Source organism: Lagopus muta, chromosome 2 (genome assembly GCF_023343835.1).
Source record: "Lagopus muta isolate bLagMut1 chromosome 2, bLagMut1 primary, whole genome shotgun sequence".
Taxonomy (NCBI): Eukaryota; Metazoa; Chordata; class Aves; order Galliformes; family Phasianidae; genus Lagopus; species Lagopus muta.
In genome coordinates this window covers 57,642,330-57,660,833 of record NC_064434.1, presented here as the reverse complement: position 1 = coordinate 57,660,833, position 18,504 = coordinate 57,642,330, and the positions used below count along the sequence as shown (strand labels likewise).

The 18,504-nt window shown below is 36.6% G+C and overlaps 1 protein-coding gene across 3 annotated transcripts in view; it reads right to left on the bottom strand.

The window, feature by feature from the left end:
* Positions 1–18,504, bottom strand: part of ADGRG6 (adhesion G protein-coupled receptor G6) — a 112,074-nt gene that overhangs the window by 39,380 nt on the left and 54,190 nt on the right. For 2 of the 3 annotated variants that reach the window (XM_048936344.1, XM_048936346.1), the window contains exons 5-9: positions 16,606–16,674; positions 14,616–14,699; positions 7,404–7,489; positions 5,343–5,395; positions 5,202–5,261 (exon numbers count right to left, since the gene is read on the bottom strand). In XM_048936344.1, the coding sequence (XP_048792301.1) occupies positions 5,202–5,261; positions 5,343–5,395; positions 7,404–7,489; positions 14,616–14,699; positions 16,606–16,674 (352 nt within the window). The remainder of the gene's footprint in view (positions 1–5,201; positions 5,262–5,342; positions 5,396–7,403; positions 7,490–14,615; positions 14,700–16,605; positions 16,675–18,504) is intronic. The other variant, XM_048936345.1, reaches the window with a different exon arrangement.

The window sequence follows — 18,504 nt, the reverse complement described above, 5'->3', positions numbered from 1 at the left end:
GGAGTGAGGATTAGCGACTAACCATGTGAGCCGCAAAGCACAGGCAGTGGTGTACCTGCTGGTAATTAGCAGCGCGTGTCTGTTCTCTCATTTAGGTCCACCAGACAGAATGAAATAACTGTGGCTCTCAAACCATTCAAACAAATCACTACTAATTTGTTTTGCTGTTAATGCTCTTTGATTTAAAGTGTAAAAAAAGATAATTTTTAAACCACTTCAGTACTCAGGAAATCTGAACTACCACTGACAGTGGAATTTTTCTCAAATACCCAATCATATTTGAGAAAAAAAATAAGATATCAACATTAAATTCCTTAAAAATCTTGCTGTTATTCTGGCTTTGAAGATAAGTAGTGATGAATAGATAAAATTCAAGACTGGAAGTACATGTGTAGGCTCCGCTTCTAAATACTGCCAACTCCTGAGTATTAACTAGACAGCTAGAAAAGAAAGTTGACTGGCATAGCCTAGTCAGTGAAGACTCAGTAATACAGACAGTAGACAAGATGCTAGAAAACATGCAGAATGAGAGAGAAAGAAATTTGAGAAGTCTGCTAATGAAGTCCATAATGGAATTTGAAAGACCTTTCTTATCAGGAATATTGAGCTCAGTTCTGCAACCAAAAAACTATAGCACAGTATAGGGCAGTTAGAAGTACTCTGCAAAACCATCTTAATTGTCAACAAATCTTCACTTGAGGTGATAGCATTAAAAAGTTCAGAATTTAAAATATGAGAAGATTTGGTATGAAGACCTCTCTTTACAAGGGAATGTAAGCAGAAAGACAGAGAGGGATGGAATACCTCTTGGTTCTGCAGCTAGTCTTGGCTGAAATGAGTATTTGATTATGCTTGAAATATCTTCCAGAACAACAAAGGAAATCCCTATTCACCCTGAAAATTGCAATCCAGTGCTTTCCTGAAAAATGACATCTGACAATGCAGGCCTGTAAGAAACCCAGTTAAAGTCAGTGGAAAGATGCTGGAAGTCAGTGGAAGCTGGATCAAAATGAAACATTTTCGGCAAGAGACAAAGGAGGAATCTTTCCTCAGTCACTCTGGTGGAATTTCTGAATTCCTCTATTTGTTAAGAAGGCTTACTTTACAGGTCACCGACAAAAGGTGACAGTAGGACACTATGTAGAAACGTGAGTTCAGATGGTAACTACAAAGTTAAGATCAAAGGAGGCAGGAGTGGACCAGTTTCAAGTTGTTCCTAAAACTTCACCTGCAGAAACCAGGAAGACTTGCAAATAAGAATAGGCATCACAGATGTGTTCATTTAGAATAGCATTATTATTTCATAATGAATAATCCGGAATAATTATAAAAAATGCAAAAGCCTAATATTTTGTTTATTTAACGTTACTCAGTAAAGATCCTTATAGCAAAACTATGTTGCTCTGATGTTGCTAACACTTGTCTAAAACTATTATACAATCTAATTAGCTTAAACTTTAAGTGTGTTCAACTTTCCATTAAGCAACACGGCAGCCAGGAACACAGCATGCAGGATCCTGAATCTGCCTTACTGACACTGGTGGCAAAACTCCCACAGACTTCAAAGAGGCAGGACTACGCTCAGGCATTTCACATTTCCTGCTTTCCTCTTTATTTTCATTTCTAAGAGAATAGATTTCTTTTTAAGTTTAGTGGTCTTTAAACAGATTGTAAGCACTGCGGTTTTTAATTTGGATGAGTTGTTTAACAATAGTAACCTTAGCATTTTTTCACACAGAAAATAAAAGCAGGAAATAGGGCAAAGTTATGACAATTGAGTAGTGGAAGCTTCAGAAAACACAATTTGCGTATTAAATAGAGAAAAGTTTATAAATGTGTTGGGGCCTCAGTTCTTAAAACTGATTGAAAAATGAAAGGAGAAGCAGGGAAGTTGAGATGCTTAGCGAATATCAATTATCCTGCTGAGGTAGCCCAATTATTAGCCAGCTGACTACACCTAGGATAAGCAGGATCCATCTGAGAAAAGCAGCAGCAGCCACAGAAGAGTATGACATCATAAAAGGCGAAGGATTAATGAGAGAAACAAACACATTCATAATTTATCTACATAACAAACACAAATTGGCATCACTTTCAAAGGTTTGTGCAAAGTTACAGGTAATAAACAGTTATGCTCATATCCCATTTATATCTTTCTGCTTTATTTTGAAGAGCTGCCCTCTTGTTAAGAAATGGCGGCGCTATGATGAGAAGAAAACAAAGACATAAACAGAAGTACAGATGTGACAAAATTTTGCCTATTAATGTAGTTAATAATCTACCAAAGTGTTAGAGTGATACACTGCTGTCATCTAAAGATCTTATGGTTTTAAAGGTTCTGATAATATTGTTCATTTTTTGGACTTGACACTCCGTTTGTCTCTCTTCAACATCCATGATAACACTTATTAAACACAATGTCCTTTGAATTTCTGCAGCTCATAGAACTCAGCAATGAAAGAATAACAGTCCATTTCCATATTTTTGTTTTGTTTTCTCTTCTCCAGAATGCAGTACAGTTCATAATATTTATTTGGAAAATACATGTTTTTAACTTGCCAAAAATAAAAGCCAGCTTCCTACCTCCCTCTAGCAGCTTCTATTTATTGTTCGAATCTTTATTGATTCTTCCTCTTTCATTTGCAAGAAGGCTAGGTGAGGTGATTAATAAGAGCAATTTGTTGATAAGACAGCAAGTTAAGCAAATAAGGGTTGAAACAATGAAAACTGATAGAAAAGTCTGGTCAAGTTTACTGCTGAGTTGTTGTTTTTTAACTGTTGTATTAAATAATAATCCAAAAGGTAAGGGGAAAATATATGAATTATGAGAATTTGAATTAATGTAAAGAGGGAAAACTTCTCCAACAGCAGTTTAAATAATTGTGCTAGTGCCCAACAAGGATGAAAACTATGGTCTTGTGCAAAATTCAGAGATGAGAAAGTTTAGTGAGTTGGACTAGTGTGATTACTTCTGTAAAAGATAAAGATCATAACAGTTCTGGGTTGTGTCTAAAGTTTTACCTGTGGAATGAAATTATATTCAGATGAAGATGATGAAAAATAGAGTAAGTAGTACTTCAAAATTAAGGGAAAAACTGGAGTGTGTGTGAGGAATTTATTCTTACTTTAGCAGAAATAAGAAAAATGTTGGGCAAATATTTATAGAAACAATTTCTAGGAATGTTTCATAGAAACTATCAGAAATTACATTCAGAATAAGTTACATACAAGAACTCAGCTTCAGCATTTTAGTAGATCTAGTTAGACTAGTTAGGATGCCAGTAAGAAAAAAAATATTACTTCCATTGTGGATTAAAAACTTTCAACCTGCAACCTGCTAACTTATTATTCTCCAAATTGTTGCTATGATGTGTTGTAGGTTTTGCTAAGAATCTTAACTAGGACAAACTCCAGAAAGTTGAAAACTTAACAAAGCATGATGAAACCAATGTTCTGGAGGAAGTAAAAAGAAAAAAAAAAGGAATTTGCTATCTGGATTTTCTCATTAGCCCAGGCCACCCTTGAAATACTTTATGACATATTAATAACACATAATACAATTGTCTCTGAATTTATAACATGTATTTATGGCACATTATGGCTCACAGACGGTGAGCGAAGTAGGCAGGCATAGGGTTATCCCACATAACAGTGACATATAATAGTATATAGAAGTAGTCTAGTGCTGTAACCACAGTGCAGAAGGGCAATCATGGAGAATACCTTGTTAAAGAAAATGCAGTAAACTGCATGGCTCTGGTTTGTGGCCATAGAACCATATATTGTCATAAATATTGACAGACAGACAGACATATGTACAAGAGGCATACACCGTCAGACAGGGAACTAACACATTTTCCATGTTTGAATGTGCTGGAGTCATCTCTCCCTCTTAAACAGCTTTTTTAATAGATCAGGAAAAAGAAACAAAATCCCAAGGACTGAGTGATGGTGTGGTGCCATGAGAAGAAACCAGATGTTCAGTCTGCAATAGAACAGATGCTGACAATATGGACTGCAGATCTCATAAAACACTCAGCAATAAGAATAAGGTTGGGAAAAGCTTTACATTCTCCTGCAGCTTGGGATTGTTCGTGAGACCTGACACATGGTCTGAACTTCAAAGGTTTTGCTGGCACAACTGTATCATTTGAAAGTGTGAAAAAAAACCCACAACCACATGACTATACCCTACCATAAATGTAGTTCAGGGAGCAGAATAGCCCTTTCAGAGTCTAGGTTTATACTATACCAGCTAAATATTTTTTGCCAATAAGAGCTGCCTTTCTGCTGTGGGTATGTGGGAAGGAGATAGTACCATTTATAAATCCTTTAAAGTGTAGGTAAATCCTGCAGAAAACTGTAAGCACTGGTGACTACTTCCTGATGGTAAACTGGAAATACTGGACTATCTCTGAACTTAAAAAGCTCAAATTTACCACTGCAGTTCTCTAGGGTTAGCAGCTGAAGATTATGCAGGACTTTTGCCTATGCTGCAAAATGATATGTCCCATATACACGTCTCCCCCCTCCCTCCCAAGACTAATTATGTTTTGGTTTCCTCTCTTTAATTTGGTGCTAAGAGTCACTCCCTGCCCATCTGTCCCTCAGAAATCAGTGTGCTGCTTTCAAAGAAATCCCCTGAGGCCCAGTTTTCAGGAGGTGTGACCGATCTAACTGGCTGCCTTTGAGGCCATCCTAATGCTAGTGCCTCAGAGACCAGCAGAAGTCAGGAAATGAGAGCATATGGTAAATAGTTTAACGCATACTAGTTTGGCTTTCAACTCTAGCATGATTTTTCAGTGTTTTGCATCTAGTAAGATGTGTATTAACTCAAAAGGCTCTGGTTCAAATAAATGCGATGCCAATGGACAGATACCGTGCACCAGAGCTTGCTGCTGAAGGAAGTGCATCCTGCCATACTACAGATACATCTATGATGGTATTCAGTTTTCTGGTAAATGAAACCTGAACTCTGAAAGATGATCTGTTAGAGTTCAAAGAAGATCAGTGGGTTTAAATCTAAACAAACATGATAATCAGTATGAGATTTGTGAGTACACTCAGAGCACTCAGGTCCCCAGCAGTTATATATTTACAGACTAGCAGCAGCTCTAATAAGCTAATAATAAGCAATAAAGTCATATTATTTGTAATAACAGCTGTTGATTTTGTTAATAAAAGTTCTATAAAGTCATTACCGTTTACTATCGATGCTTCTTTTTTCTCTTACTGCCTCTTTTATGGTACCAGGTTGGATGCTATGAAGAAAATAAACATTAATTAGAGTAGGTTAATCCTCTAAAAGGAGTGTGGCATAAACATCTTCTCCCTTCATTTACCTGATATTGACCACATATACAGTGTAATTCCAGTTCTGGAAAGTATGGTTTAGCTGAAAAACAGGAAAGCATTGATCACAGAAATGGCACATTGGTAGAACACTTTGTCATTTAAAACAGAACTCCACCTCTCTTTCCCCCAGGAAATTCCCTTCAATTTTTCAAAGCAAAGAGAACACACTCCTATCACAGTGAGGTGATTGTTAAATTGTATGTACAATTGGTAGTGAAAAATGTATTCATTTCTTTTACTGAGAGAAGGAAATCTCTATGAGGTCATGACAGTGAATAGGTGAGTGCACAGGATGTGGAACTTTACTCCCTCTCTGTCATCTTAAATTCTCAGAAGCACTGTAATTAGAAAAGATTCACTGACAAAAATACAGGATCAGTAATCAGTATTCACCTAAATAAAAACCAACTGCCTTACGATAACCTCTATTTCAGACTTTTCTACAGCTTATTCACAGTTGGCAATGGCTGCTCAGTTTTCCCCTCTGGAGAACTGCTTGCATCCTCTGCCAGAGCCAAGTGACACCTTTATAGATTCTCTGGATAAGGCACCAACATACTTCACTTGGCTATTGCTGCTAAGGGAACAACTTTAGCTGGTGTGGATGATTGCATCTACGGTTTATAGAGGATTATCAATGGTTTCTCTTCTCTAGCTTCTGAAAGCTGAAATCCTCCAGGTTTATTAAAGAAAAATAAATAATAAATGCCATGTACTTATGACATCACATTTTCATGTAAATAGTTAGTAGACAGTTTGCAGAATGTGTCATTATGTGAATTGTCAAAAAAGAACAGAGAATATCTCTATTCAGACAACGAATTTTCAGATGTAGGAACTTCAATAATCCTTCATTTTGAGGTCCTGATAAGGAGCTTATTTCTGCTAAAATGGGCTGAAAATCTAAAACTACTAGAAATCCCAACAGCTGACCTATGGGAGAAAACATCTAAAGCAGACAATACTGTAGTGAATTGGAAAAGTTTACTGCATCACACAGATGAACACTGCATGTTTATTGTTATGTCTATCAAGGTTCTGCACCTGGGTTTGGGCAAACCTAAGCACAGATATAGGCTGGGTGGAGAATGGCTTCAGAGTAGCCCCAAGGAGAAGGATTTGGTCAGGTTGGTTGATGAAAGACTGAACATGATCCAGCAATGTATGCTTGCAACCCAGAAGGCCAACTATACCTTGGGTTGCACCAAGAGAAGAGTTGCCAGCGGTCAAGGGAAGTAATTCTGCCCTTCTACTCTGCTCTCATGAGACCCTACGTAGAGTACTGCATTCAACTCTGGGGCTCCCAACAGAGGAAGGACATCAAGCTGTTGGAGCAGGTCCAGAGAAGGCCGTGAACATGATCAGAGGACTCAAGGACTCTGGGGACAGGTTGTGTGTTTTTCAGCCTAGAGAAGAGAAGGCTCTTCCAGTACTTGAAGGAGGCCTGCAGAAAAGCTGGGGGAGGGGGGGGGGGGGATGACGATGATAGATGGGGGAGGAGAGAGGCTTTTTATAACGCCTTGTAGGAACAAGGCAAAGGGAAATGGCTTTGAACTGGAAGAGGTAGATTTAGACTAGATATTAGAGAGAAATTCTGTGTTGTGAGGATGGTGAGATGCTGGAACAGGTTGCCTGGAGAGGCTGTAGTTGTCCCTACTCTGGAGGCATTCACGGACAGGCTGGGTGGGGCTTTTAGCAACCTGGTCTTGTGGGAGGTGTCCCTGCCTACAACAAGGGGGTTGGAACTAGATGATCTTAAAGGTCCCTTTCAACTCAAATCATTTTATTATTCTGTCACAATGTAACTTCAAAACCACATTAGTATTCGAAGATAGAATTCGTGTACTGACACAGGAACTTTTAAATCTACATTGTTCAGTGGACAACTTTGATTTCCACATACTTTCCAAAATTTCAGCTAGTATCTCCTGTCCTTAAGATGCTGGCTGGTATAGTGGAAACATTTCGGAATTTTATCCATAGTTCTAAACTCCCAAACTAGACCCAAATTAATTACTGCATAAAGTAAGAAAGAAAACTTCACTTACCCATTCTGCAACCACATCATGTACTTTTGATTCTGAGTTGGAGTTGTAACTAAAGACAGTTATAGATATCCTGTAGAATAGCCCACCTGTCCAGTAAAAACAGCAATAACATTAGAAAATGAGCAAATTTGCTTTTTCAATAATATGAGACTCTAGTGTCATGATGAATATGAAAATTGGGCTGAATCCCATGTACAAGGATTCCTCAAGCTCTTGTTGATAGTGTATGAGCCTGGGATGAGCAAGCCCTGCAGGCTTGCTTGTTACCATTCTCACTAGTCCTATCAATTTCAACAGGAATTCCCTCCCTCTCCATACTGATAGAGACACTTGAAATATGACATGGAAACTCAGAACTAATGCATCTATAAATAGTATTCTGCATATGCCTTTTTTGGAGCAAGATCATGGAAGCATCAGGAATTTTAAAATAAACAGAATTACTGAAATCTGTAACATAGAAAATTTTTGTGCTCGGTCATATTTTTATAATCCAGAAACAACCACTACAAATTTGACCAAAAAAATTATGAGAGCAGACAAAGCTCATCAATTAAAAGTCACAAGATGATTGGGAACAGAACCAGGGGAGAGAAGCACTCCAATTCTTATTTTCTCAGCACATGCTTTGCTCTCAGGTCTAGTAATGTCTGGACAATAGAAGAACTCATGTTAGCTTTATTAAAAACTGGCAGCTGAACAAACCATCTTTCAACCTGAAAAGAGTGCAACATATGGCTTAGAGAAGTCTCATATTCATTACAGTTGTTTTAAACTGATACCAGGTAAATATAAATTCTCTTTAAGCTCATGAGCTGGTAGACAACATTTTATCATAAAAATTGAATCAAATAAACATTACATCTTCTTATGGTTTTGCTCTCTGTTAATCACTTTTACTTATGATAACAAAATTATCATTAAGCTACTAAAAATTCTATCCACTCTTGATGAAGAAATTGGCCCAAGATGTATGTAGGGGGTTGAGAACTTCTGCATCAATTTATTCACATGCATGTACCCATGTGGCATTATTGAGTATTACTATTTGGGGCTATTACCAAATGAGGTTGTGGCTCTTGATCACAGACATATTTTTATGTCTCATAATTTTTAAACATATTTTTAAAGAAATCTTATGCAACTATTACAGAGGTGCTACACAGAACAAACCAGGATCTGAAGACAATTACAGTGAAATAATCTCTTACTATCTCTTGGCTGGAAAGCAAATACTTTTTCTATGTCAGAATATTAAACAAATGACCATTTGTTCTAGTTTTATACATACAGAGGAAATTTCATCATTTTACAGCTTCATAGATAATCATTTTCCAAGAACTTAAAATAAAATTATCTGAAGTATCTTACAATTTTCCAATTTAATTGTAATATTGGTTGCTATTTCTTTCCATTCATGAACCTTGCTCTGTCTCTTCATAAGGGACTGATCATATTTTCAGCAAGATAAGTATGAAAATTCCCTGAGATAAAGTGGCAAATAATAACTTTCATATAGGAAGACGGTTTGCCAGTTACCTTTTTTGGTAAGAGATATGAATTTGCCTGTTTTTCAATTGATTGCCTATTTTTTTCCTCCCTTAAATCAGCAAACATTCAAATTTAGTGTGTACTTCAATTGGAAAATGCTGTGTCCATTGTTATTATTACTGTGACAGTTTCAATTAAAAAAAGAAAAAAAATAAGTCTTGATTTTGGACCTTTGGGAAATTGAAAACACTTCAAATTAAGACAGAATCCCATTTATATGTATATATTTTGTATATATACATATATTTCAGTTTATATGTATAATGTACCTCCTACATGTGCTTATAGATACACATACATAGAAAATGTGCATTATATATATTCTTATAAATTCACATATACCTTATATGTAATTATAGTCTCATTTGAATAATTATATATGTGGATGAAATCAACTTAATATAGGAATATGCAAAGTACTTTTAAAATCAAACTTAGTATCTACAAACAATAGTCAACAGCTTCAAGATCTACACCAGATGGTGAATAAAAGAATGTTTTAATGAAGCAAAAGAAGAACAAGAACAAAGAACTAATCTACATTTTATAACACTCTCAGGAGACTGCAGTCACAGATAGTGAAAATTAAGAAAAATTTCTCACTCCAAATTAAACAGTGGAAATCCCATCTCAAAGTACTAAATAAAAAAAAAATATTTTCATGGGCAGAAAATTGATGAAAAGAAGCCAAAGATAATCTGGAAAAAAAGAGAAAAAAAGAAGTCGGAAAAACAGTTCACCCACACCCAACCCCAACTACAAACAATGGAATGATCAATGGAATACCACAAGTTTTGTTTCTGTTAGTTTCTTTTGTGAAATATTTTCTTCAGGAAATTAAACCCCCAAATATATAGGTACTGTAAGTGAAAAACACTCATAATAATTCAAATAATGAAGTGGCATAAAAATGCATAAAATGCATAGCAAATCAATCTCTATTTTCAAACTATTCTCACAGTCTCATGAGAGTTGATATAGAAAAGGACACAAAAATTAGAAATTACATGTTAATGACATTTACTATCCCCAAGATGTTACAAATTCCCTTCTAGTGTAATTAAAATACTATTTTAAAATACGTTTATATGTTAAATGAATCTATATCTAAAGAATGAAATTCAGCTACTTCTACATTCAATCTACCAACTGAATAGTAGATAAGATGATCTGTTTTTTTTTCTACATCTAACTTCATAACATACTGTAGTTGATCTCTTGTCGGCACAGGCAGCCCAACTCAGGGAAGATACAAGACAAAAGGACTGTGGGACAGCTAGTAAGTTGATTCAGTGGTGGGAAAAAGGTGGTATTGTGGCTTGTCTCAGATGATGAATTAGTTAAGGAATGAACATATGATAAAACTGATGACTGATGGTATATTACAGGTGAAACTTGCATTTGGGAATGCATGTGAGAGTCATGGATTGCTGCTCCAGGTGTCATTAGAGAGTGGTTCTCTTTGTGCTGAATAGTAATTCCACTGTATGAAGATGGCAAAGGTATCATATCATTAATTACTGAAGTTCTTGATATCAGAAGGGAAGAGAAGCGCCCATAATCAATATTTTCAAAATCCAAGACAGAAGTGCTAAAAATATTCAGAGAAGAAATTCCTCCTCTGTTCTTGCTGAAGGATCCATATACCTCTCCTTCCAAATTCTGATCTGAAAGCCTCGATTTGTTAGTTGATGTCAGAATAGTAGAATTCTTTTTTTCGCTATTAACACTAATGATTTCTTGATCTCCTGCCCTTGGAGAGTATCTAATACTGTCCTCTTGATTTTCGTTGGAGTTTTTTCCATCTAAGACTGTTATAAGACTTTTTGCTATTTCTGTTGTAGGCAAGTTTAATTCTGCTACATCCCACGCAGGTGTCAGGCTTGGAGAAATCATATCAAGGTGGTTCTGAAGATTCTGTGGGAGTGGAGGTGTAGAGTAGCTGTTGGGAGGTACAGTGATTCTGAATTTTGAGTCTGAATGAGGAGGCTGCTTCAATTCCAAAGACAATGTTGTTACAAATAAGTCAGAACTGTTATTTTTTATAAAAAACCCTGCATCTACCTGAACTTCACTTCTTGCATTATCACCAGTATTTGTTATAGTATCATTCTCCAAAACACTTTCAAACTGCCATAATACACGTGTTCTTGTACTGTTTACCAAACCATTAACAGGTGTATTGACTGAGCAAACAGTTTGGCTGTCCTTTGAACACGAAGGCTGGATTCCTGAATGTGTTATAAGGACAGAAGCAAGCTGCTGCCTGTTGTTTTGGACAGTCACGTTGGTTCTATTTCTTATTACATCAGTTCCACCTTGCATACGTAAACTATGATAAAACATTAATTTTTCCGTAGAGTTTGCAAGCGTCTTGTCAAAGGAACTTATCTGCACAGACTGGTGATGCACAGGTGCTTCAAGAGAAGGGAAAAGAAAATCAAAATATAACTCATCGCTGGAAGATACAGTTAGATTTGCAAAGTTCACTGTTGACTGCAACTGTGATATTGTCCTGTCATTTCTTTCTAAAATTCTCCTTGAAAGGCCTGGATTAAATAAACTGAAGATTTGCCTTTCTGAAGCCATGGCATGGCTAGAGAAGTTTATTTCTTCAGCTCTGTGATCTAACAACCTAATTGTAGAAGTTTGTTCAGAGATACTGTCTGACTCAGTAGATGAGCTAATGGATGGCAACCTTTTTGTTGGGTTAGAAAACAATTCATTAAATGAGACTAACTGATTTTTTGATGACACCCCAGAAAACACTTTCAAATGATAGGAAACCGTCCAGAAATTTGATGTCAAAGAAGGGGAAATATCTAAATATTTTGTTGGAAAATTTAAGTAGCCTGGCTTCCAGGAGATGCCAACTCTGTCAATATTCTCAGGTTCTAATATAGAAAAACCTGACTCTTCACTTTTACTATGGGATGCATCTAAGTTGTTCTCAAGTACTATCTTTCTGAGGGTCTCGCTTGGCTTCTTTTGAATATGTGCAGAATGTTTTAAATAATTAGACCAGTAATCAGTATTAGACATAAATATGCTGTCACTTTCCAAAGACACATCCATCAATGATTGCTGATATGTAGGCAGTGTTGCTACAGCATGCTTAAATGCTGAGTTAGTCCAGATTGTTCCTACTGGAAGTGCTGACATAAGTTGGTTTCTACTGTACACTGTCACAGAATTTGTCAACTGGCTATCAGGCATAATTTCTGTATACGTTTTTTTCATGTTAGAAGAAGTTGTTGGGTTTGTATGTGGCATGTCCACAGAGGTTGATCTTGTAAAGCCTCCTGAGTAATGCTCCTTAATGTACACAGATGTAAATGGAAATTCACTGTTAGCTGCTAATATGGAAAAATATTTCTTATTAGTGTTGCCTTCTATCATTTCTAGATAAACATTCTGAGGCTCAAAATCAAGCAAATCCAGGCTACTTCTTTGCAACAATGGCTTCTCCTTCATAGGTGATATAGGTAAGCTAGAAAGAGAATGATACTTCTCTTCTTTAATGTCAGAGGTGATATGATGATGAAATACAGTCTCATTCCAACTTTCAGGCTTCAAGACATCATTTATATGCATGAAATTGAGTGTGTCGTTATTGGAGGATGAAATCCACGGGGCTTCTTCTCTGTGTTCATAAGCAGTGCTTCTGCTAATGGGAAGATGGAATGCTGACTCAGAGTCAGCATAACGCAGCCCATCTGCCAGAGTCTGTGCTTCCTCTGCAGTGAGACTTCTGTTTTGAAGAGGAAATGCTGCATCCACAGAATGATCTGCAACATCATCTGCTGCATCATAAGTGCCATCAGATGAAATTCTAGAATCATTCAGAATATTTTCATTTGGTAACTGATTCATCACAGTATTATCTAGGTCAATATTTTCTGGAAAAGAAGCCAAGGTACCAATGCTGGTCTCCTCAGAGGCAGATGATGTGGACACAGTTGAATGAAATAAGCTGTATGTGTTCTTTCTCTCCAGATTCTCATCTGCTGAATTTTCACTGAAACGGGGAGGCCTTTGTTTCACTGGCCAAATAATTGGGGTTGAGATAATTCCTATGGTTTTGACCCCTTCTATCCTAGACTCTTGCTGCCTTTTTGGTCGTGAATGGAAGGATTCAGGTGAATTTCTCTTCATTCTGAAGATAACTGTAGCAGGAAGTCTGATTTCCTGCAGGTCTGTGTAGTAAGCCACATAGTTAGCAGATTAAAGAAAATATGTGAAACTTAACTTTCTGTTCTCAGCTGCCTGTTCTAGGGCAATAAACCAACTTACCACCAGGAATTATACCAGTTAGCTGAATGAAAGTTTAACTTGCTTCTACTTTAAATGAATTTGGCCTACTATTCTCAGATTTTCTGCTTTCTCTTGATAGCAATCAAATCAGATTTCAAAATCAAATAAAGGGCAACTTGTCTAGTTTTCATACACACTAACATCATCAGGGTGTTCAGCTCCTTCTGTGTCTGGGAAAATCAAAGTTGAATGTTCATGGTGAACATGGAGTGAGTGGTTTCACAAAAGAAAAAAAAGCACAGTTTGTAAGTAAGTTTCAAGATTTTCTTTTTACTCCTACTGCTTATTAAATCCAAACAGAATGAGTTCAGATAAATTCTTTCACAGTGTCTATTATACTGCCTGATTGCCAATATACAAGAAATGATTTGCCAAAAGGAGAAGCACTCCAAGAATGCTAAATCCTACAGTAACAACTGACACATTTGGGGAAAAAAAAAAAAAAACCAACAAAAAAAAAAATACCCCAAAAAACCCCAAGCAAACAAAAAAGCACTTCCTCCATCCCCAGCCAAAACCAGATACTGATTTACTTCTGGGGAGCACAAAAAATCTTTAGTAAAAAGATCTATGAGCCTCATATGAAAACTGCGGAAGACTATTTCTGTATTCTTATTAATTTTTAACAGCTTTCTTTAGCAGGACAAACTTCTCAGAAGTTTAGAAACTTCTCAGAAAACGATGCTCAGTCTGTAGGAGACAATGATATCATCAACTTGAGAAAACCTCAAAAGACATCCTTGCTTTTTTCCTGTACTAATAATAGAATCATTTACTATCTGACTTTCTCCCCTTAATCTTTCTAAATGAAAAATAAATGATATCTGATACTGTCAACATTTTCCCTAGTAGAGTCTGATCCAGCTCTTGAAGTCAGTGGAAAGATTCCTATTGACTCAGTGGAAGTGGCTTTGCTCCATAGGAATGATTCCACTTGGCTTCCCTGTGTTACCAGTGAGGAATAGAGAGTCCCAGCATACTACCACCCTGGCAGCATTAGCCACTCAATGTCTGATTATCCACAGCATTAAAGCATTTCAAAAGTAGAATTTTTTACAGTTCCTTTTTAAAAATAATTCTCCCATCCCTTATTCTTTGCCTGGGTAAATTCAATGGGCAGCACAAAAGAACAAGGTAAACATGATACAAATAAACACTGAATTTGGTTCTGTTCTGATACCATTCTTACAAGGACAAGTCTAATAAAATTACTCCAGTTTAATTCAGAGTAAATGAAATACTCTGAGACATGACCCTTGACATTACACTATGAAAAAACACATCTTAAAATACAGTAAATTTTCTCTAGAGACAGTACAAGGTAAAATGTAACACAGGATTTCTTACCATTGTTTGGCTTATCGGTTCTATTAGTATCAGGCATGTTAGTGGTGACAGTGGGTGGTGTAGGAGTAGTAGCATTTACAGTAGCTGGTAATAAAGATGAGAAAGAGGTGAATTTGAATGAAATATGAATGTTAATGAGGTAAGACAAAATGGGAACAATGCATGACAATGTAAACTGAAACCATTGATGCACAATGCCATATATGTTAAACACTTTCTCTTCTGTACAAAGTGATGAATGGACATGAACTGAGATCCTAGTCCTGCAATCTTCACTTTCACTGACTTCAGTGGGAGTTTTGCCAGTGGGAGGGTTGCAAGTCCTGTACTGCTTTCACAAATTGTAAATCCTCTTATGAGAGCATCAGATCCAAACAGCTGTGCAAAGACCAGAAAACAGACCGTACAGCTCAATGATGAGTGTACTTGGAATAATTACTTGTGAAAAGAATAGTTGTTTCTAATCAGGGACTGAAGACCACGAATAAATGTGAAAATAAAACACCCGTATAAGTTTCTAATTAACTCAATTCAACTCTATATAGTGAAGAGTATTTAGATCAGACTTGGAATTATTTGAGTGGAACATATATTTTTAAAGCTTCATGTAGGATCTTAGTTGTACTGTTCCCACTGACACTAACAGGAGTCATCCCACACAATACTGGAAAATGTTTCCCAGGAGAACTAGCTAGAACACTTTTCACATTCAGAGTAAGGAGCCAAAACTGAAATTTTCCCTCACTGAAGACTGGGAGGGTATACACTCTAGAGGAAAAAGCACTTCAAAGATCAGACCACTAAATTTTCAAATAGTTTGGAAAATAATTTTTCTAATAGCTCCCTGGAACGTAAATCTTCTCACTGACAGATTTCTTCTTTCCCTGAAAACTCTTTCCACAGAGTGAAGATTTGAGCAGTATACTCTCACAAGTATTACATATCTTTTGCAGAGTTTGAGAAAGAACCAACTTGGAAAGTTTAGTTTATCATATTTTAAGTAAGAAATTGCATTTCTGATTTTTGTTAGGTTGTTTTAGTCAACGTTTTGAGTATGAAAGTCATAAACTCAGGTCTCAGCTGAGGGAGTGGTTCATGTTCAGGTTTCAGTGAAACAAGAAACTTGAGGAAAGAGAAGGGAGATTGCGGTAAACAGGGATTCTAGCTGGAAAAGTGAGCATATAAAGTCACAATCTATAATATAAAAAAGCTCTTCTTCCATGCAACTGCAGGGCTATATTGCCTGAAAAACAATTTTTAATGTTCCTTAGTGATTTTATCTTTCATCCAACGTTGTTAAAAGTGACATCTTTCAATGAATGAAAATAGTTGCTAAGCATAATGAAGAAAACAGCTTTGTCATCAGACCATATATGACACAGTCTAGTGATATTGCAAAACACAGAACAAACAAACAAACCAAAGAGGAATCCAAAGTAGCCTTTCAGCTTAAAACAAGCTTGCAGCACTGAAAGAAATACACAGACAGACATGTTTTTATGATTTTTCATTATTAGGACAGTGATGATGACGATGATGATGATGATGATAACGAACAGCATGAATCCAATTCGCCACATTCAAAGTAGCAAATGGAGAATGCCAGTGACACTTGACCAAACACTTTTCAGAGCAGGAAAGTATTACTCTGGTGAAAAGTACTCATAAAGTTTGTTAAGTCTAAGACTGTAAGGGAGGAAAGGTGGGAAGGGAACCTCTTTTGTTAGAAGTAGTATCTTCTGCCTAACACGTTAATAAAGTTGAGGCTTTATTAGAGAGAGTAATAATATTTTCTCCACCCATTGGATACAGGACATCCACAAATTTGATGTGACTAAAGAATTCCTTTCTTTACAACTACTCACTGCAGTTCAGTCTTTTAGAAATAAATAAAGTAAAAAAGAAGAAACAAAATAATAAAAAAAAAAAAACTAGGAAAATTAAAATGTAAAAAAAAGATGAAACTATGAAAATAACCTGATTTCCTTACCTTGACAAAGGCTTCCTAGGTTTGCACAACTTGTTGGTTCAATTGTAGAAGAAGGAATTAGGTATGAGCCTTTAAAAGAAGAAAGTCTAACAGTTAGACAGGTTTGTCTACTGAGCATAAAATCAACAGATATATTGCAGTAACACATTCTCTTCCTAGTTTCTCTCACTGACAAAACTGGTAATGCCATTTGCCTATAAAACTCTTGCATTTTTGTCTTTTGTTCCTGCTGAGGGATCCATACAACCCTCACTGACTTGCAAGCCACAGTCACTTACATATCCTCCCCTAGTTTTCTCATGCTCTTCCCAGCTGTAGTTAAATAACGACCCATTAAATGAATGCAGCTTGTGTGTACTCTGAAATGGCTCTACACTGAGGGATCAGCATGTCTGTAGAATTTATGTTACCTTCACAAGCAACAAAACATGTGCCTTGGAGACACATCCATCCTCTGTTTTGCAGCACAGGTTACCCACCACACAGTTCTGAGTAATCTGCCTGTGGCAGACACCAGCCAGATAAAAGGTGATTAAACTTGTTACTGTGCCCAGGGTGTGGGCATGATTAATATTCTGGTATGCATGATTTTTAAGCAGATAGTGCTGTAAGTCTGTATCTCTGCTGAATTATTCATCACTGCATGAACATAATCCGAAGATCTAGATGCAAAAACGGGGAATGTAAGAATGGCAGAAGGAAAGAGCAAGTCAAACTGCATTAATTACACTTTGTGTATTGCAATGGGTCAGCTGTAGATACAGCTGCTTCTGCACATTATGCTGAAAATAATGGAGCCATACAGCATGGCATACTCTGAACCTACTGGGAGTGTTGCCCTTTTGGCTTTCATTTTACCACTTCAGAATTGTATTGACTCAGTGAGGTTCTCTCATAAAACACCGTATCTTTCCATTAAATTAAAGAGCCACCACCCACAGCTTGTAAAGATAGCTGAGAAAATATTTCCTGTGATGGAAGAACAGACGAAGTGTGGGGCCTCAGTGCAGAAGTCATGACATGCCACAGATACCATTATATGTATTGCCAACAGAAAACAGGGAAGAATTTAAAAAGTGATTCTGTACAGTGATTAAAGCTGTGTAGTTTTCTGTAGGGTTTTTTGGTTTGTTGGGTTTTTTTTTGTTTGTTTTTGTTTTTTTTGGGGGGGGGGGGAGAGAGGTGCACGTGTGTTCATTTGTTTTTTTTTTTGTTGGGGGGGGTTCTTAATAGATTGAGAGATTAACATTATGACAAATTGAATTCCTTGGTGCATTTCCTTTCAACTTCAGGAAGAATGTTCTAAGTGAACATAATATATCCTGCATGAGATTTTTTCCCAACATATATTTTCTAGTATTAAACAGTCAACACCAAAACCTGCTGTGAGTAACCTTCTCTTGGTTCTGTACCAGGGAAAAATGACTTGAAAGATGGCAGAAAATCTGCAGACTTGAAAGAATTTTTGAGCCAGAATACTGTATTCCTTTAAAGAGAAATAAATTTAGTCAATATATTAGATGAGCTTTTTAAAGTTTTTTATCAGGCTGAATGCTGGCCAGATGAGACTTTCCCTCAGTGATCACCAAAGAATTGTAATGGTCTGGCTACAAAGAAATACTTGGCATTAGCTCCCTTAATAAATGCAGCAGTATTATCAGTAATGTGAACAGCAGACATAGTCCTGCACTACAGACAAATTCGTGTGATAAATCTCACCAACTTTAAATGTGTAAAATTCAGACTTCTGTACCCGCTTGTCATGCTAGATTTTCCTTACAGTCGGTGGAGGGAAACAGGCACTCCTACAGCATAAAACTTCTGACTTAACTGAGACATCTACCCTAATGTGAGTCGAACTGACACTGAGAACAGCCTTTTTCTCTCCTCAATTCAAAG